At 42.7% G+C, this 18,355-nt stretch overlaps 1 protein-coding gene across 1 annotated transcript in view; it reads right to left on the bottom strand.

The window, feature by feature from the left end:
* The window catches only part of cdh13 (cadherin 13, H-cadherin (heart)), a gene marked incomplete at both ends in the record, with an annotated part of 275,810 nt that overhangs the window by 70,683 nt on the left and 186,772 nt on the right, over nt 1–18,355 (bottom strand). Inside the window, one exon of the mRNA XM_079224117.1 lies at nt 14,938–15,116. Coding sequence (XP_079080243.1) covers nt 14,938–15,116 — 179 coding nt within the window. The remainder of the gene's footprint in view (nt 1–14,937; nt 15,117–18,355) is intronic.

Genomic DNA, 18,355 nt, shown 5'->3' with positions numbered 1-18,355 from the left:
ATGAAAAATGTTGTAAGTTTCTTTTTTCTCTTTGAGGGATTTATATCAAAGTAAAATTGGGCAACGCATCATCCACAAAGAGTATGTAAGCTTTTGAATAGGATCTGTTCAAATCTCCATAATCCTTGACTCCAAAATTAAACTGCAGTGTTTGATCGTTGAAGACACACTCCCTTCAAGCCTCTCCTCCCACTTCAGTAAAACAGACAGGCAAGGGAGAAAAAAACAACTGACGAAAATGCCACTATACCAGAGTAAAATCGTGCCGGTTGTATTGTCACAGACCTGACACTTTGAAGAGATGTACAGTAATTCCATCTTAATGTGTCTATTTGTGTCTGAGTATCTGGTAAAACAGATTATTGGAGCCAACGGGAAGGTGGGGAGCCTGTGGTCCGCCACAGGGGTTGCTGGGCGGTGTGAGACCCGTGGCTCTACACTTGAGGACGGCGAGGCCGGCAGGGGGCGGCGTGAGAATATAACGTAAATGACTCAACTCGCTGGTTAAATCTTCATCAATTTGTTCTACACGCTGAGTCACTGTTCTGCGTGATAAACTCAATTTTTCAAATTTGTTTTTGCTCTCTGGACATAAGAGACCTGCTGTTTCTACCATACATTCTTTCAAAAACTCTCCTTCAGAGAAAGGCTTGCTGGCTTTTGCTATTTTGAATGCTAGCAAAAAAAACTTGCCTTCGTGCTTGATTCTTGTATAGCAGTTTGGCGGAGAAAAATATTTTGCTGACTCTTTAAATTGGCTGCCAACCTCTTAGCAGTAGCCACCCGTTCTGTCGTTGACTGTTGGCTAGCATAGTTAGCATGCTTGGCGGAAAAGTGGCGGCTAATATTGTATTCTTTGAATACTGCAATGGTTTCTTGGCAAATAAGACATACTGCCTTTGATCGTACTTGGGTGAAAAAATACTTAGCAGTCCACTCATTAAAGACTCTGCACTCACTGTCGACTTGTCTTTTCTTGGGTCCACTCATTGTGACAGAAGGGATCACTGCAGGAGGATGGCAGGAGGCTGACAGACAGAACCCTTTATGTCACATGACATGAGCGCGCAGGGTGGAGTGTGGTTAGTGATGTTAGTCATACTGAGGAAAAATACTCTGCATGCAGCTGTCAGTTCATTTTACAACTCTAAAACTGTTGTAGTACAAACCCTGTCTCCAGCGACAGAAAGTGATTCATATTACCGTAATTCTTCTAAAGTTAACGCTTTACGACATAATTAAAAAGGATTCTGACCGCTAAGAAGTGGAGCTTTTCAGTGTTTTGCGGTATAGTACGGTAATAAAAAAATAAAAAAGCGTCGCCCTTGTCTGTGGGATCAGTGGGGGAGGGGGTGGAATTGACCAGCGCAGCACAGCAAGTGTTGCGTGTCGCTCTAGTTCAGCAGAACACGGCAGGCAGCGGTCCGCACGGCGCGTACAAACTGCTGTAACGCCTCTCTGTTCCCGACTTGATTTTCCCAAAGCACGATGACCACAACAGACCAGCGTTGATGTTTCTTCATGCTTATTTATGCCCCGCGGGCCGGATCCGCGGGGCATCCGCGGGCTGTAGTTTGCCCACCTCTGCTCTAGACTCTTCTAGCCACACTTTATGTCAGGGTTAATTATACAGTATCACCTAATTCAATATAATCTCATTTCTGTTGAATGGAACTCTGTCCACATTGTGCACCCCTCAACCGGAATACTGTGAAGCTGCTGTCATTTCCCAGATGGGTAAGTACGGTACATTATGTTTTCCCTGTGGCCTAGTTTTTATAGAGGCATGGAGTCATTCTTCAGGTGGTCACTTGATACACGAATGAAGTGGTTAATACATCATTTATTGTCCTAAAATAAACAGCATGAGTTTGTTTGGTAAGAATGCACCATCACTGTATTGTAGCTTGTTCATGACATGGTAGCAGTGTTTATTAATAATTATGTGATTTTTTTTTAATTTATATAGTGTACTTCCTGATTTCCTACAGGTTTATATGGTATAAGTAAGGTATGTATAATGTCAAGGTAAGTCATGGAAATGTCAACTCAATGCATGAGGTATTTGGGACTCCCACTTCCAGTAAAGACAGTTTTAAAGTTTTGTTCTTATTTTTCCTCAATTTAGCTTGGAGGCTTGGTCAAACCAGCATTTTAAATGTCAAAACTCCAGAGAGAAGTCAATGAATTCCAATGAAATTGCCAAAATCAAAAGATTCTCTGATAATGGCAAACTGAGTTTTCGAGAGCCAGAGAGCAAACAAGCTGGAGGTCACCAAGTTACATTAGTTAATGTGTCTGCTTTAGTAGATGCAGTATAACAAGGTATCAGGTGAGCTTCCCCCCCCCCCCCCCCATTTCAAACAAAAGGCTATTTGATCAAATAATGAAAAATGTTCAGAACAAAATTGCTTAATTTTATCTTTTCAAGGTCATCGATAACACATACATCATTTCTACCACTTTCTCAGTTTAATAAAAAGGCGCTACAGATGTTTGTCCAGGTAATTGAATGGTGCATGGGTGTGTGTTTGTTTTGGGTTTGTGAGTGACACGCGTTCTCCTTTCCTCTATCAGGGTGCTGCTGTTATCGTTGTGGCCCAGAGGCCACAGGACTTATCAGGCAAACATTCATCCATGCAGGTCACTGCCAGAGCCAAGAGCCGCTGCGTCGCAGCTGGACGAGGGCTTCAACATAAATCTCCGTCCCCAGGATTGTACAAAAAAAAATATTGACTCTATTCCACTGAACAAACTTCAGAGGAAGTTTCCGTGGTGACTGTCTCACATGGCGCTTTGTAGCGCCACAAGCTCGCCGAGCCACGGGATGGGCTGACTGTACCTCCACCTTTCAGAGAGACGAGGAAGTCTCACTTGCCCTTTGAACAGATGCCATTATGTTCACATGTATTCGAAATGCCCCAATGTGGGCAGTACATATTTATTATAATGCACCCACCAATGCACTGCATCATACAATGAATAGGGTTTGAATCATGCAACAAGAAAGAGGTCTACCTGTCAACATGGAAGAAGTGCAATCACAAATCATTAAAGGAAGTGTTCAACAAATTGGGAAATATGCTTATTAGCTTATTTGCATAGAGTTAGATGGGAGGATTGAAACACTCTCATATATGTACAGTCAATATGTAGCTGGAGCAAGCAGCTGGTTAGCTTAGCAAACATAATTTGAATGAGGGGAAAGAGTTAGCTAAGGAATTAAGAAATTATATCATTATGGTAAATCTTATCCTCATACTTTTATATATTCGAAGAAAAGAACATTTCCATAAAAATGAGTATAATTGGGTCAGTTCAGGCATCCTTTCAGAATATAGAGATGCCCAAAATAAAAACTACAACAATGTAGCTGACAGTCGATATTGATCTTTTGCTATCTATTTATGTGGCACACGGACTTTGTAGTGTTTCCTGTGGGATTCCACTGAAAACATTGCAAGCAGATATCTAAGATAGAACAAGCCAATGATTTCTTTGTATGATTGTCCAGGGAGAATCGTGCAATAGAGAGAGAGAGAGAGAGAGAGAGAGAGAGAGAGAGAGAGAGAGAGAAGAGAGAGAGAGAGAGAGAGAGAGAAAAAGAAAGAGAGAGAGAGAGAGAGAGAGAGAGAGAGAGAGAGAGAGAGAGAGAGAGAGAGAGAGCAGGAAGAATATGAAGCTAGCTTGAGTGAATTCAATCCAACACTGACTCAGACTGGCAAGAAATAAATTAAACAAGATCAAATGGAAGGAAAGAAGGTTTAACTCCCTATTTGACTATTTGACTTAAGAAAATAAAAGCCAATTTATAGAATTCCTTTGCTGGGCTCCGCAAGTAGAATTACAGTACAACCTCCGCACATATGCCACAATTTGTGTCAATGCCAACTTCCTCTTCTCTTTTACAACTATAAACACAAATCCAAGCTGCAAACAACTGATCCATGTTCCTACCGAAGGAGGGAGGGCTGCAGATAACTCTTTGGAGGGACCTATACACTGCGGCTATGGCCAACTAAAGAGAGATAGGCCCCCCGGTAGCATTGTGTCTGCTTAAGCAGGGACAATGAACCTTGCAGAATTTCATCAGCAAAGAGAAAGTGGCGTGGAAAAGGGAACAATAAAAAAATACTGAGCACACAACAACAAACTTTTCCAATCAATGCACTTTCTCATGGAGACAGGGTGAAATTAATTCTCGCCTGTAGGGCTAATGTAGGGGGGAGGTTCACTGGAGAGTAAGAGCTGTTGACAAATACGCTTTATCCTCAGGTCAATGAGGATGCTGAAAAAATAAGGGATGAAAGAGAAGGAGCGAGGGAAGACAGCAGAGGGAAGTCTTGTGAAGAATGAGACCGCAGGAAGGACAGGGAGAGAGAGAGAGAGAGAGGCAGAAGTGAGGGAGAGCGATCAAGAGGGAGGTAAGATAGTTGAAGCTCTCTCTACGCCTAATGACCATCACCAGGACCTCCCTGACATTCCTCTAGCCCTCACTTCCACTTAGCATGGACGTTTCCCTCCGAGCAGCGTGAGTTGTCTCACCCTAATTATTCCGCCCTCCATCTCTCCGCCTCAGTCTGCTTGTCACTCTCCTTCATCTCTCTATTCTCAGGTCTCACCCTCCTGTCCTTTCCTCCCTCCTTCTCTCTGCTGCCCTTTCAATACCTCCTTAGGACACAGGGAAAGTCAGAACTCTCCATTCTTGTAGATTACTTCTGAATTTTAAAAAGGTCTTGGGTGTTGTTTTGTTTCTGTGTGCATAGTAATTAGAAACAGCCAATATTTTATATGTTCCATCCTTTGCCATTTAAGAGTTGTTTTCTTTTCAGGAACACGTATACAATCCTTCAAAGTAGCAGTCAAGAGACTAACACCATTTTTGGATGGGGCAGAATAAATACTAAAGATTATTTTTGCCTATCATTATTTTGGAGTCTTCCTCCTTCTTACTTTTTTACGGTTAATGTTTCACTATATTACTGAGCTTGAATGGCTTATTTAATATTATCATTATTCATACCAGACTCTCTGTGCCTGGGAAATGACATGAACAAGTTGGAGCAGAAATAAGGGCTGTGCGTTTAGTGAGAATCATCGGTTCACCGAATGAAACCGAATGGCCTCGTGGCACCGGCAACGTTTTCATTAGCAGAACTAGAAGGTTTGGATTTCAAATAAAAAACCTGGAAAATAACAAAGGAAGATAAGGTAAGGGAGCGGCATAGGAGTTTAGAGGGATCCAGCAATTTAGTATTACACATCCATACAATTGGGTGTTTCACAATAGTTATATTTTGAAAGAATTGTCAAGATTGAGACAACAAAGGCAGATATATAGACCCTTCCTTACCAGTACACCTTACATCTTTTAATCCCCACACCAGTTTGTAATGCAGGCTTTCTCTTATAATTCTGTTGTCCTCAAGCCCGACCCAAGATAACCCCGATGTTATAACCACGGTTAAATTTCCCACCGGAGTCACAGAAGACATTATTCAAAAATGTTCACATATGGCTGTGATGGAAACAACGCCGTTATGTGTAAAATTGGTGGACTGTCCCTTTTAGGAGATTACAGAACTATTCATGTATTCTTCAGCACAGCATCTCCACAGACCTAATTCTTTAATCACAGCTTGATGAGAGGCAATTGGCTTGACAGACCAAACTTTTCCATCATCTGCCAGCTTCTTAAGTTTTCGACTTTGAACAGATTGTGTTGCTGCAGTGTCTCTACCCCTGTGCCACATGGACATACATAATGGATGTTTGAAAAGTCATTACAGCACTCTGGCATGCCAAGCAGGTTACTGAATGTACACAGCAGAAACTCACTGAGCTCTGGCAAACCACAAGGCAGACGACTTAGCTGTGATTTTAATTGCTCACAAATGAACAATATTGTTTTGCCTTTGTTTTAACCACGAAAATGTCTCTACAAAGAAAAATGAGTCCGATTTGCGTACATTTTGAACGTTCAGAGCAAATATTCATAACAATTGCAATATACAAGAGTCAACAATAAAGTAGCAAACAACTTATTTTCAAGTTAGTGTACATGTATAGTACATGTATATGTGGACTTGAGGAGAGAATGAAGTCACGCTCCCTCTGTGTATGCTGGAATTCCAGCTTCTCCGTGCTTTGTTGACCTACAGTAGGTGCCGCCTGTCCGTTTGGTGCATGTTGGTGCGTGTTTGTGCGTGTGAGCGCGTGTGAGCGTGACCAACGGCATCGTTGAGAAAGCTTAGCTACCACCTCAGGCGTCCCCCTCAGGTAAACACTGTTAATTCTGCACTGTTGCTGTAGTTAGCATTGTTAGCTCTTTGAGCGAACATATTGGGTTTATCCCTGCTCGTTGTTGTGGAGATTTTTATGTCAAGATATTTTTTTATTTAAAGATTTCTTTATGTCAAGATATTTTTTTTTTATATATTCTCAAACCAAATTATAATTTGTTTTAGGCTTTACGAGTAAATGAGAGATATGGCTGTAACGTTACTGCGGTTCTGTCCGCTGTAATAGAAAGGCAGGAAGGCGGCGGCTGAACAACGACGGACAGCATAAGACTCTTCATCTCTTTTACCTCTTCACCTGCTGACTGCTTAGCACTGAAGACAAATTAGGACCGGAACTGTGGTGGCATGGCTGTTACAGTGGCTAAGTACAAAAGTAAAGTGGGGCCTGTGCTTAGCACAAGAGCGCATGAACCCAATTGAATCAGCACTTAGACTGCAAGGTCTAAACGATTTTAACACAAAGTTAAAAGACAGACAGGGAATGAATAATGATTTTGATAAATTGACCAAATCCATCAAGCATAATTTTTGTTCTATTACTCTCTTACAGACTTATCAAATTGGCAACGATTGAATTGTACAATACATTTTGTAAAGTCATAATCCTGATATGTAAAGCACATTTTTTTCTAATAGTAATCACGGAATAATGTCTCTCTGATTGACTCCAACATCTCTCTTAATTTTTTATTCTATTACCAAACTTGTTCTGCCTCATTCCTCCCCGTTGTTCCATCCTCTTAGTGTCTTAATGATCAAATTGTTCACCTTTCTCCTTCTTATTTCCATTTTCACTGACTCCAACCGAGCATCTACCTTGCTGTTCTCTCTGGTCCCAGGCTTTCATTGACTTCTGTCAGTGAGACTCAATTAAAGCAAAGAAAAAAAAAAGATTAACAACACACACTTTTACCCACAATGCCCAGGGGACTCAATTTGTCTGGAGGAATGCGCTGCTTAAAAAAAAACTGTGATTGACACCTCTAACCTTCATTGGGATGTAATCTTCATCTTTAGCACTCAGAGATCTAATTAATTAGGGGGAATCTCATTTCCTCACTAATGCAACTGGACAGAGGCATGATAGAGGAGGGGGGAGGAGGAGGAGGAAGGGGAGGAGGAGGAGGAAGAAGAGGAGGAGGAGGAGGAAGGATTCAGATGGAAGCGGAAAGGCAGGGGGACCGTATTTCATCAATGCCTGTGAACGGTGTCCACCTTGTTCATTTTAGGGAAGAACAAGAGAGCATGAGGTGGTTGGGTTCAGACCAACTGCACTGTATTGATTACAGCTGCCAGAACGCTGGCTACCGGCCATCACAGGAGACACTGCAGTAACACTCTTTATAATGGGATCTCTTGGTAATGTACTCAAGTGTTTCACTTTCTTTCACTGGACTTCTTTTCTGCGTTAAAGCCATCATCTACAGTATGTTTGAAGGAGCGTCATCCGGTTGAACTGTATAATGAACGCTCCATGAACCCGAGCGGCAGCGCTGGCCGCCCTGTACGCTGAATACGCAATAGCATAGGGCCCTGAGAATCCTTTTTAATGAAGAGGAATATGTTGCCAATCAATGGCAGTGGTAGCTCAAATAACTTAGCCGCCAGTAAATGAGCAGCGCAATGCAAGGGAAAAAGGAGAAGTTGTTGTTCATCACTGAGAGGAGAGGTTGTTGTTCATCACTGGACTTTAACGCTTTTAACTTTGCTATATTTCTGAGGTTCTGTTATAGCCAGGGGATATGCAGGCCAAGACTGGCTGCTTATTGTTTACAGTCTGATTAGCAACTTGCGAGACTGGATTTGGAGTCGACAGGGGACGTACACGGCAGTTTACAAGTACATTTTAAACCAATTAAAAAGTTCAATCATTCAACCAAAGCCTGCTCAAAAGTGATTAGACAACACTACTTGGAGAAGAAAGGGAAACCAGAGCGCGTTTGATACCAACATCTTACAGATTCTACATATGAATGCAGAAACTGTTTTTAAAGATTACACGAAGTGAAAACGAAAAATTAAACATATTTGCACATTCATAGAGTCAGGATTTTTCTCTGAGAGAGAAGGAGTAGATGCAATATTAAGATTTTTCAATGAGGTATTCATTGAATTTTTCGTGGAAATACCATATAAGCCAAACTAATATTAAAAGCACGGTACCTATACGGTACCTTATGTCTTAAAAAATGCCTAACAAATTAAACATGCAATGCCTAATACAGAATGTTAATAATAATTATTTCACAAAAGACAATCTCATATGTCAACATGTTATATACTGTGAAAGTTCCTTTGTGTAATGTATCTTCTCGTCTTCTAGAATCTAGATGATCTCCATGTGTTAATATAGTCCTCATCTCAATTCAATTTAGCAGCCAGTGAGAAATATGTCAGTAACACACACACACACACACACACACACACACACAGCAAATCGATCAGTTTAGGGAGAGTACACAGTACATGCGCCATAGGTCCAAACTAAAGCATGCATAACTTCACAGCATCAGCCACTTCATACAGGAAGCAACAGGGTATAGATAAAATATTTTATATTGACTTTCTCTGAAGGGTAGAAAGACCTATGCATATATTTCACACTACTTGTAGTCCACACTGGTTGTAGTTCATTTATATATATACACACACACACACACACACACACACACACACACACACACACACACACACACACTGTAGTTCATTTATATACTGAAGGTCTCATTGCTCTCAGTTCTTGCAGATACACACTGCTGTATCTTTAAAATGACTTCCGCACAACTCTGAAGCTTGTGACTACCGATATGGTTGAAAAGACCTCTTGCTGGGCAGTGAATACAAAGTGCCTCGGCTACTTTGTTGTTGCTATGAATAAAAATCCCTACGCTGTCCCTAAAAATGATTATCCATCCTGCGACAGTCTCTTCACCCTGGAACCTTCTCGAGTCTCACTCCTCCATGAAGCTGGAGACTGGAGGCTGCATCTCTTAGCAGACGTCGCTCCGGCACTCTCTCTCTGATCATTCGTCCTCCTCGTCGGCCACTTCACAGGAACCTCTTCACACTGGCTTGCCACGCCTCTTTTCTCCTGATCCACTCTCAGCCTTCTGAGCCTCCTAACTCTGTCCATACTTGCCAGCATCTCTCACCACCTAGCTCATCTACTCGCACCTTTCCAATCTCCAGATCATAATAGGGGGATGAAAGGAAGTTTATAAACTGAAGTGCACATCAGACCTGCTGTAATGAAATCTTATCAATGTGTTCCCCGTGCTGTATGATTTGCATATAAATGACATAATATAATAACTCTCTCAGGCCTCTACCTAGGAGGAGTAAATATCTCTCTGTCTGCTTTGTCTCGTTGCTGTGACGCAAGGAAACGAGACGCTAATTGAAGAGAGGAAAGCATCTTTATGTGACGACTGACATTCAATTATGTTTGGGGGATCAGATTAGGTGGTGCCCCCAGAAATGTTTGAAAACAACATTTTGCAGAGCGGCAACTCTGAAGGCAGCCGAGGATGTAATTTGAATGGCTGTTTGAGGCCCGTGCTGAATGGCGCTGCTCTGAATGGAATCACTATGCTATGACCTGCGAGTAATTGGATGTCCAAAGTGAAGTGTTGACAGAGAACGGGAGGCGCGGCTGACAGAAACAAACAACAAAAACGATAGACAGTGAAACAGGGAGACAAAGAGAGAAAATAAAACAAAAATGAAAATCAGTGAAAAGACAATGCAAGGAACAGGCACAACGAGAGGTGAAAAAAAAAGAAAATAAAGCACAACAAAGGGGGGAAGAAGAACAACAATGAAAGCAGGGAAAGTAAATGCACTTTTCCACAGCGGGGGAACCTTCAGTTGTCATTCATCACAGCGCGCAGGCATGTAGCCACTCGGGCCACCGAGCCAAATAAGCCATTAGACAGGATAAGCTTTCTTATCAGCCAAACACTGTCAGGAAGCACACCGTCAAGGTCGCACCAAACAAACACCGGGTCACTTTACTTACATCCGCCATTACATAGTAGACCTCTGATCAGAGATAATTGTGTACATCCATCCATCTACCTGTCAATCTGTATTTCTACCTGTTAAGCATAACAGAGCAGGTGATGTAAAGGAAACACATTTAAACTGCAGGTAAGTCCTTAATATACTGCTGACGGATGATGTGTGTGTATTCAACTAACGCAGAGCGTAGAATAGCACTTTTGTCAGAATGTCATTTTCAGGTGCAATTTTTTTACCTCGTCCTATAATGATTATTAAGCACTGTTAATCAATCTGAATGTCACCTTCAGGTAAAAAAAAAAATCAACAATAAATAAATGAATAAAAAACATGCTGCAGTGTATTGGTTGTTGAGATGTGCTTTCTGTCAGAAGAAAAATGGATTTAACAAGCACTCACAATGCATCTCCACAGATGGGAGGGAATGATACAAAAACTGAACTTGCAGGAAAAGAAACATGCACCCCTCCACACACACACACACACATCCATTTTATCTCCATGTAATTCACCTTTGTAGAACATGGAAGGGGATGGAGGGGTCGGCCGACTCCATCGATTGGCTATCCTTAGCAGTGACAGCTCCCAGATTGGCCAGAGAGCATTAGAGAGTCAGAAAGTCACACTGCCATTAGCAGTCTGTCCTCTCTGGTTACAGGCTGCCTGCACACAGACAGTCCATAGACTGAAATAGATCACAAAGATTGGTGTGTGTGTGTGTGTGTGTGTGTGTGTGTGTGTGTGTGTGTGTGTGTGTGTGTGTGCGTGGCATCGGCAGATGTCTGTGCTCATGACTAGGAAATGTGATCACTCTATCACTGTAGTAGCTTTAAATATATTCTGCATGAAGTTCAAGCCAATAACCTCAGCGTTCCACTTTGATTTTTCTCACTTAGTGTGTGCTATTGCCTCTCAGAACGCCCAATTCTCGTCTCGACGACAAGGCATGCATCTATTTGCGTGTGTCTCTCTGTGTGCTGGTAAATTGGTATTCATCATGTCATCAGGGCAGCATAAATCAGAATATATGAATGATTGTACACGTGTTCATTTGAAGTTTCATGCTGGTTACAAGGTACTGTATACGAGTCACATGACGAGACCGGAGCGAATTCAGAGGAACCTTGTTATTTCCGAGACCAGAGGGACATGTACCGTGCTCCCTGCCTGCATGCCTCCATCTTCCTAGCTCTCCTCACTTCTTTTCTGATTGTGGTGCAAGAAAGTTGGTTAAGAGAACTAGGACTTGACTGATAATTCAGCCAGCTGAGTTGTTGGGATTAGGCTTGCTGTATCATGCACAGTAGGAGATTTGAGGGGGGATGACCAAAATGCATGGCCTTTGTTAATCCCCTCTCCTGCCCTCTTCATCCCCTGGTAGAGAGAGAGAGCGCGTGCAGGAGAACCGGAATCATTGGTCCTTTAGTTTTGTGCAAGTTCAACTCGATGGCCTCAACCATGGCAATGAAATGTTGGTAGCCTAACTTTGCTGTGCATTGATGAATTGGGGGGGATGAAGGAGGCTGAAGACATCATTTGTCAGAGCTTCAACAGATGTGTTAATGTAAGCTCTGACAAACATAATTCCCTCCTATCTTTCAGAAAGATAACATAACACCTCACACACGGCCGCTGTCAAGCTGCCGCATGCTTGCCTTCGCACAGGGGTGGCCTGTTGGTGAGAGATTTCAACCACAATACCAATCAGTCTATCAGTATATTGATCCAATTCTACATTTGACAAAAAGTCACTCTCCCTCTGTGTATGTTGTTATCAGAGCTTCTCCTTCTTTGTTTACATAGATGTGGGTGTGCCCCACTGCTAAGCTCGCATGCCACTGTGCCCGAGCATCCATCCTGCAGCTATGGGATGCCGACTCGCTGCCGGCATGTTGAGAGGCAATCGAAATGCTCCCCATCTCGGGTCTTGCACCTGTTAAATCCAGTGAGTGTAGTGCAGGCATGTGCTTCCATGTGGTAGCCACACTGCACAGCCTCAGCAACACCGGCAGACACTTTCAGATGTTCGAAGATAACAGGTGAAGACAGACATTTTTGTGAAGCAGATTGATTTCTTCGAACAGCGTTTGGGTGATTAGCAGATATGTTTTATGTGTATTCAGTGAAAGATATGAACTTCGTCTTTTGGCCTCATCCCCCCCCTCCAGCAGTATTAGATGTCAACAATGACAGCCTACCCTGCCATTGATCCAACAGCGTTGTGTGTCAGTGGGGAGAAAAACACAGCGCGGTGGAGTAAATGTACATTTCAAGACCGGATTTTACACCAAGGAGAAAACACGAGACGTGAAATCAAACTGATTTCAATGTGATTGCTTTCTGCTTCACCAGGGAAGGTGAGCCGTCTATCCAAATACACTCAACGCTCCACCTGAATTATCTGGAATTTGGACAACGGAGGGGCAAAGTTTGGTCAACTCTCTTTTTCTTTCTTTGTCTTTGTTTTAGTTTATTAATCTCGCTCTGTCTCTCTCTGTCAAACATATACACACATATGCCACACATATGCCAAAAAAATAAATATATAGTGCATGACAGATGGAATGGATATGAGACATGCCGGAGCCATATTTATGAGAATGTGCTGAAGTGGCTGGGCTTAAATCTCTCCAGACCTAGACGAGGACAGTTTAGAACTTATGCCTTCTGCACTTCCATCTGGCTCTGCTGACTGAAGAAGTAATACTTTTTTCTCTATTTTTTTTAAAGAGATGCTGCAATGCGGCTGGACTACTGCTAAAATCCCAGAGGACATGTTTGAAAAAATCCAGCACACTAATAAATTATGGCGGTTTGAGGGGGGACAGATACTTGTAGATACAACATAAAGACAACATGGCGCTTCAGGCTTATGCAGCTGTTTGCTGGCCACATCTTTCATGGACTGCGACACCACTAATATTTCAAAAAGGATTTTTGAAAGAAAGATTTGTGTGTTTTGAGTTGCGGTAGAACGCAAATGAGTTGGCACAGCAGAGGAAAAACAATGAGAAAACACTCATGTCAGGGAGGTCTTTGTCACAGCGGTGATACTTTATGAAGCGAAGATAAATTGGAAAATCCTCAACCAATCAAGTTTTTTTTCTAAAGCTTTTATAATCCTGTTGTGCGGGAAGATACACAAAATTAAAAACTCACGATGGACTTTTAAAACAAAAAGGGTAAAAATCAATGTGTTTCACTAAGTCCACACAACTCCACACACCATATTTTTCAGTTTTAGACGTGCGGTCTTTAGCCCCAGCCCACGCCGACGCAAGTAACATCACTTTAGGCATCAGACGCAGCCTCTTCTGGAGCCACAGAAGGCTTCATACAGCTTTTAGTAAATATGTAAAATCGGTGCAGATCAGTCTGCTGCCAGGAAGGTCTCAACAAACTCAAGAACCGCCCGGCTCCAACAGGTTAAACAGGTAATAACGAAAACCTGTCTATATCTCTGCATCAAAACAGATGGAAATCTGACAGGAACAGGTGTGTAATCAGCTCTGTCCAGACAGCTCCTGATGGGAATCAACTGAAAGTGATGTGTCCGGACAAACTCAGTGTGGCCGCTACCTAAGGTGCTCATTAAATCAGCCGTGTGAGTGAAATAATCAAACTTGACTCCAATGTGATTCTGCCCACATACAGAGACTACTGACTTGGGTCTCAGGTCTTGTTGACTTTGAAGGACTTATTAATAACTAAGGGGTTTATCGACGATGGAAAATAAAGTGATCAGAGATTTATTGAGGCCACAAACAGGCTGAAAATGTGTCTGTGTGCCTACTTTGAAGGCATTTAACTGCATATACCAACACCAGCCTGTTAGTGGTTATAATACATCTTGGCTGCCGACGGATGGAGGAGTACTGCTCTTGTTTTTGTTTGTTTTGTTTTTTTCTTTGCATGGATCTTTTGAAAAATCCTTGAAATTATATTCTTCAAAAGGCTTAAGACAAGCAGACATTTCTTTGAAACATTCAATCTCTCAATCGGCCCAGAAAAGCAGCACCAACAGTGCTCACTGCATTGATTACACTACATCTCATTTCACCGTACTTTTAATCAATTACACCTCTATCAAACAGTTTACTGTAGCTCGGGGAGCGGCTCATCAGGGCGGTTAGCCGCCGTGGTTCCAGCAGTTCCGGATGGGAGGTTTTCAGCCGGGCTTGTTGGACACCACCAGAGCCGGCGGATGAGTGTGTATCACCTCAATTAAACTATGCGCTAAGTGTCTGACAACAGCTAATATTCCTCTTCCACCAGCGAACCCAATCGATGTTCTGGCATTCGCCACACTGCTGAAAAAGCAATCATCCCGTTGTCTCGCTCCGGTTAGACGGGGAAATGGAGAGACTCTCATCTGGCTTCTGCGCCCGCTCATTGGAATGCACCAGCGCTTCATCTCACAAAGGCACACACACATGTGGGTGGCATCCCGAGGCACACACACACTGTACATACACCATTTTTTCACTCTACTCACTGGCAGCATTGACGACATGTTGAGAGAGAAGAGATGTACTACAACAATGGTAGCAACACGTGTGGCTTCTGACAATAGCACCACGCACGCACACACACACACACACACACACAAACCCACCTCTCTGTCAAGTAACTCGTGGGAGATGACAGTGACAATGTCGCCTCTTTCCGCGTCGATGTAGAACATGTTCGGGGACGGCTTGTCCGGCGACTGCCTGACGATGATGTAGCGCAGCGCTGCGTTGTCCGTGCCGGGGTCGTCTGCGTCGAGGGCCGTCATCGTCATCACCGTGGTACCTGGAGGAAACGGCAACAGATGGAGTTGAGTCTGAACTCCAACGTACTTTTGCTGGTGTGAATGCAGCATTTTAGAAGACTGAAACACACACACATCCAGAAGAAGTTGTTTTTTTCTGGAGATTGATGAGCGTTCTTCCATTGTGTAACCCAAACGCGATATTATGAAAGCTACCGAAATATTTTTTTGAAATTAAATTAAACAAGTTGACATACCAGACTCTTTCTGAAGGTATGCAGATTTGGACATTTTATATTTCAAAAGCTTTACATTCCTAAACTTTATAGATGCACGATTTAAGTTAGAAATATTTCAACCATTACTGGAACACGTGTTCATGCTTACACAGTTTAGCCACAGTTAGACGGGCATGTTTCGACATATTTTTTAATATAAATGTGTATTATAATATGCATTGTGTTTAGGGATCTACAACGAGAGCAATCATAGGAGCAGATGTTTGAAAAGAGCAATTTCAAACTAATGATAGCCGCTTAAAAAGTTAGCCTTTCCCAATTACGTGTTTCTCCCTGGTGCCAGCTCGAACAGCACGGTGGATTTGATTTGGTAATGGGAACAAAAATGGAAATCTCGCCTGCTGCAGCTGAGCTGAAATAGGAGGCAATCCTTGACACACCCTCATCCCTCAATCTCTCCCTCCTGTCAGGGACGAGACTTGCACAGATTCAGCGGGACACACTCAATCTACACATGCAGAAATGTGCACTCTCTCTCACACACACACACACACACACACACACACACACACACAGACACACACACACATGTTAGGTCGTGTCACTTCTGAGTGGTGTATTCTATTTCTCCACGGCGGGCAGAAGTGTCTATAAACTGCATCTCCATCCAGTGCTTCATGTTATTGCTGTCACCAGCGCTCAGTCGGACACCTCTGGTTAAAACATCACCTGGCTGAATACCTCCGCCATTTGTTTAGGCTTTAGGTTCGACTCGCTCTCAGAGAGATACGTGACTGTATTCTGATGAGACGCCGTGCTTCCGATACAGATGGATACCTCTGAAATGCAGAACTGTGTGTGTGTGTGTATGTGTGTGTGTGAAATTTGAATTGGTTTCTCTAAAAGGTGGGTTGACGTTTTTTTTTTTTTTTACTATAAACAAAGTATAGTCGATTTGGTCATAATTCTAAAATGACATAATTAATCAGTGTGATTGATTCCTCTAGTTTTTTTTTTAATCAATATTCGAGGGGCCATTTGGTTTATAAAAGTCCTGCCTGTGTTACCTTATATAAAGCGGATTCTTTTGTGAAATAATTAGGCCCACTGCAGTTTTATGTGTTTTCTGACAACAAACTCCTGGAGATTTCTTACTTGACCCACATAGTTAATGAAACATTCTCCGAAGCACCAAATAACAGCACTGCGTTGCATGGCTCATAAACATCGATCTCTTTTCATGCTTCTCCTTAATACCCGACGGTGCTTTGCCACAGTGCATTAGCCAAACTATTCAAATAAGACACAAAAAGAGCTACTGAAAAATATGCAAAGTCTACATTAAATAATAATGGCTTAGTTCCAAACGTTTTTAGTCCAGTTGAAGGTAATGAGGGGCAGAGAGGTGTGGGTTTTATCCCCATGGCATTTGCACTTCAAGGTGAACCACTAATGGTTAAGTAAACCAGTAATCCTTCCTCTGCAGAATAATTACACAGTCCCATCTCCTCCATTACCTATTCTCTGTTCCACTTCACACCTCGGAAGCCCCACTGTCAGAGATGACTCAGTGAGCCTGCGCACAAACACACACCGTTTTGCACACAGACACACCAACCAGCAGCAAATTAGTGTTAAGAAACGATGACTAAATTGGTTATCTTGAACAGATCTCAATGAATTATGTTCTTATTCCGCTGGCTAACCAAGGTCTCTTGAAAGCAACGCAATCATATTACATGTTTTATGTGGTATTGGAGTGGCCCTCTCGATCCTCACTGTCTTCATCAGATACCATAATTCCACTCACAAATGAGTATCATGTAACCAATAAGCATTGAGTCGGCCCGGAATACAACACAGCATCAGCATTAATCAGTTTACATGATAAACATCTAGCATGCTGTAATGAGACAATGGGGCCGGGTATAGCTAACAGTGATGTGTGTTGTGTTTAATCATAACATGACATTGTGCAGGTGGCCGTGGCGAGGACTCATGGCCCTGTCCTATCAGCTTCAGCCTCTGGCGGGATCCAAGGCCCTGTCCATCTGAGCTGCATCGAATGGTTATATGGCGGGCTGGGGGTCAATGCGCAGGACTGCCATTACCTCGCTATCACTTGGACCCATCTGCCGTGCTGCAGGATGACACCAGCTCTGACTGGATGAGGAGAAAAGTGATACAATCAAGATGGAGACGGCAGAGAGGGTCTGCAAACACACAGTCTGTCAAGTCACTGTGTAATGCGTTGTACATGTGCGGCGCTCAATCAACAACAAGGGAAAGAGTGAGAAACGGAGAGCAGGACTATGACGTAAAGAATCACCGATTCACACAGAAAACGAAAAGCGCACATGTTGTGTATTGATTTCGTCACACGAGCTGGTGTGACACGGCGCCGTTGCCTCCAGCTAACTCCTATATCTTTCTCAAACACCAAGGGAAATCAGTTGGGGGCGGCAGATCTGTGAGTGTCACCAGGGAACTGACACAGTGTGAAGAGCTAAGATGAAGCAAGAGAGCGCAGTTGATTTTTTAAAATAAGGATAAATGTGATGCTTGAATGTGTTTGAGTGTGTCTTGTGTGTGCACACACACTGTCTATGTGTCCTATGAGATCCACATGAGTGTGAGTGATCGGACATTTTGTATTTTAAATTATTCAAATGTGCGCTGGATGTTCAAAAAGCTGAAATTGGATTTCTATTAATCAGACTCAAATGACTGAGCGAGTAAGAGCTGACCCACTCTGTTCTCAGGTGTGCATGAGATCAAAGATGAATCATCTTATCTAATACCAATGCTGTTGAGATTTTACATATGAATTACGCACGTACGCACACACACACACACACACACACACACACACACACACACACACACACACACACACACCACACATCTACAAAAGTAGTAGAAAAGGCCACCACTAAACATTTGGTTCACCTGCAACTGATTTGGGGTCCTTCACAGTCACATTATATCTGTCCATATTTTGTCTTCACGCTGAGGTTCAGAGTAATGAACTAGCACATTAG

Source organism: Taurulus bubalis, assembly GCF_910589615.1.
Source record: "Taurulus bubalis genome assembly, chromosome: 9".
NCBI lineage: Eukaryota > Metazoa > Chordata > Actinopteri > Perciformes > Cottidae > Taurulus > Taurulus bubalis.
Note: the sequence above shows the minus strand (reverse complement) of the source record. Positions and strands in the feature narration are given on the sequence as shown.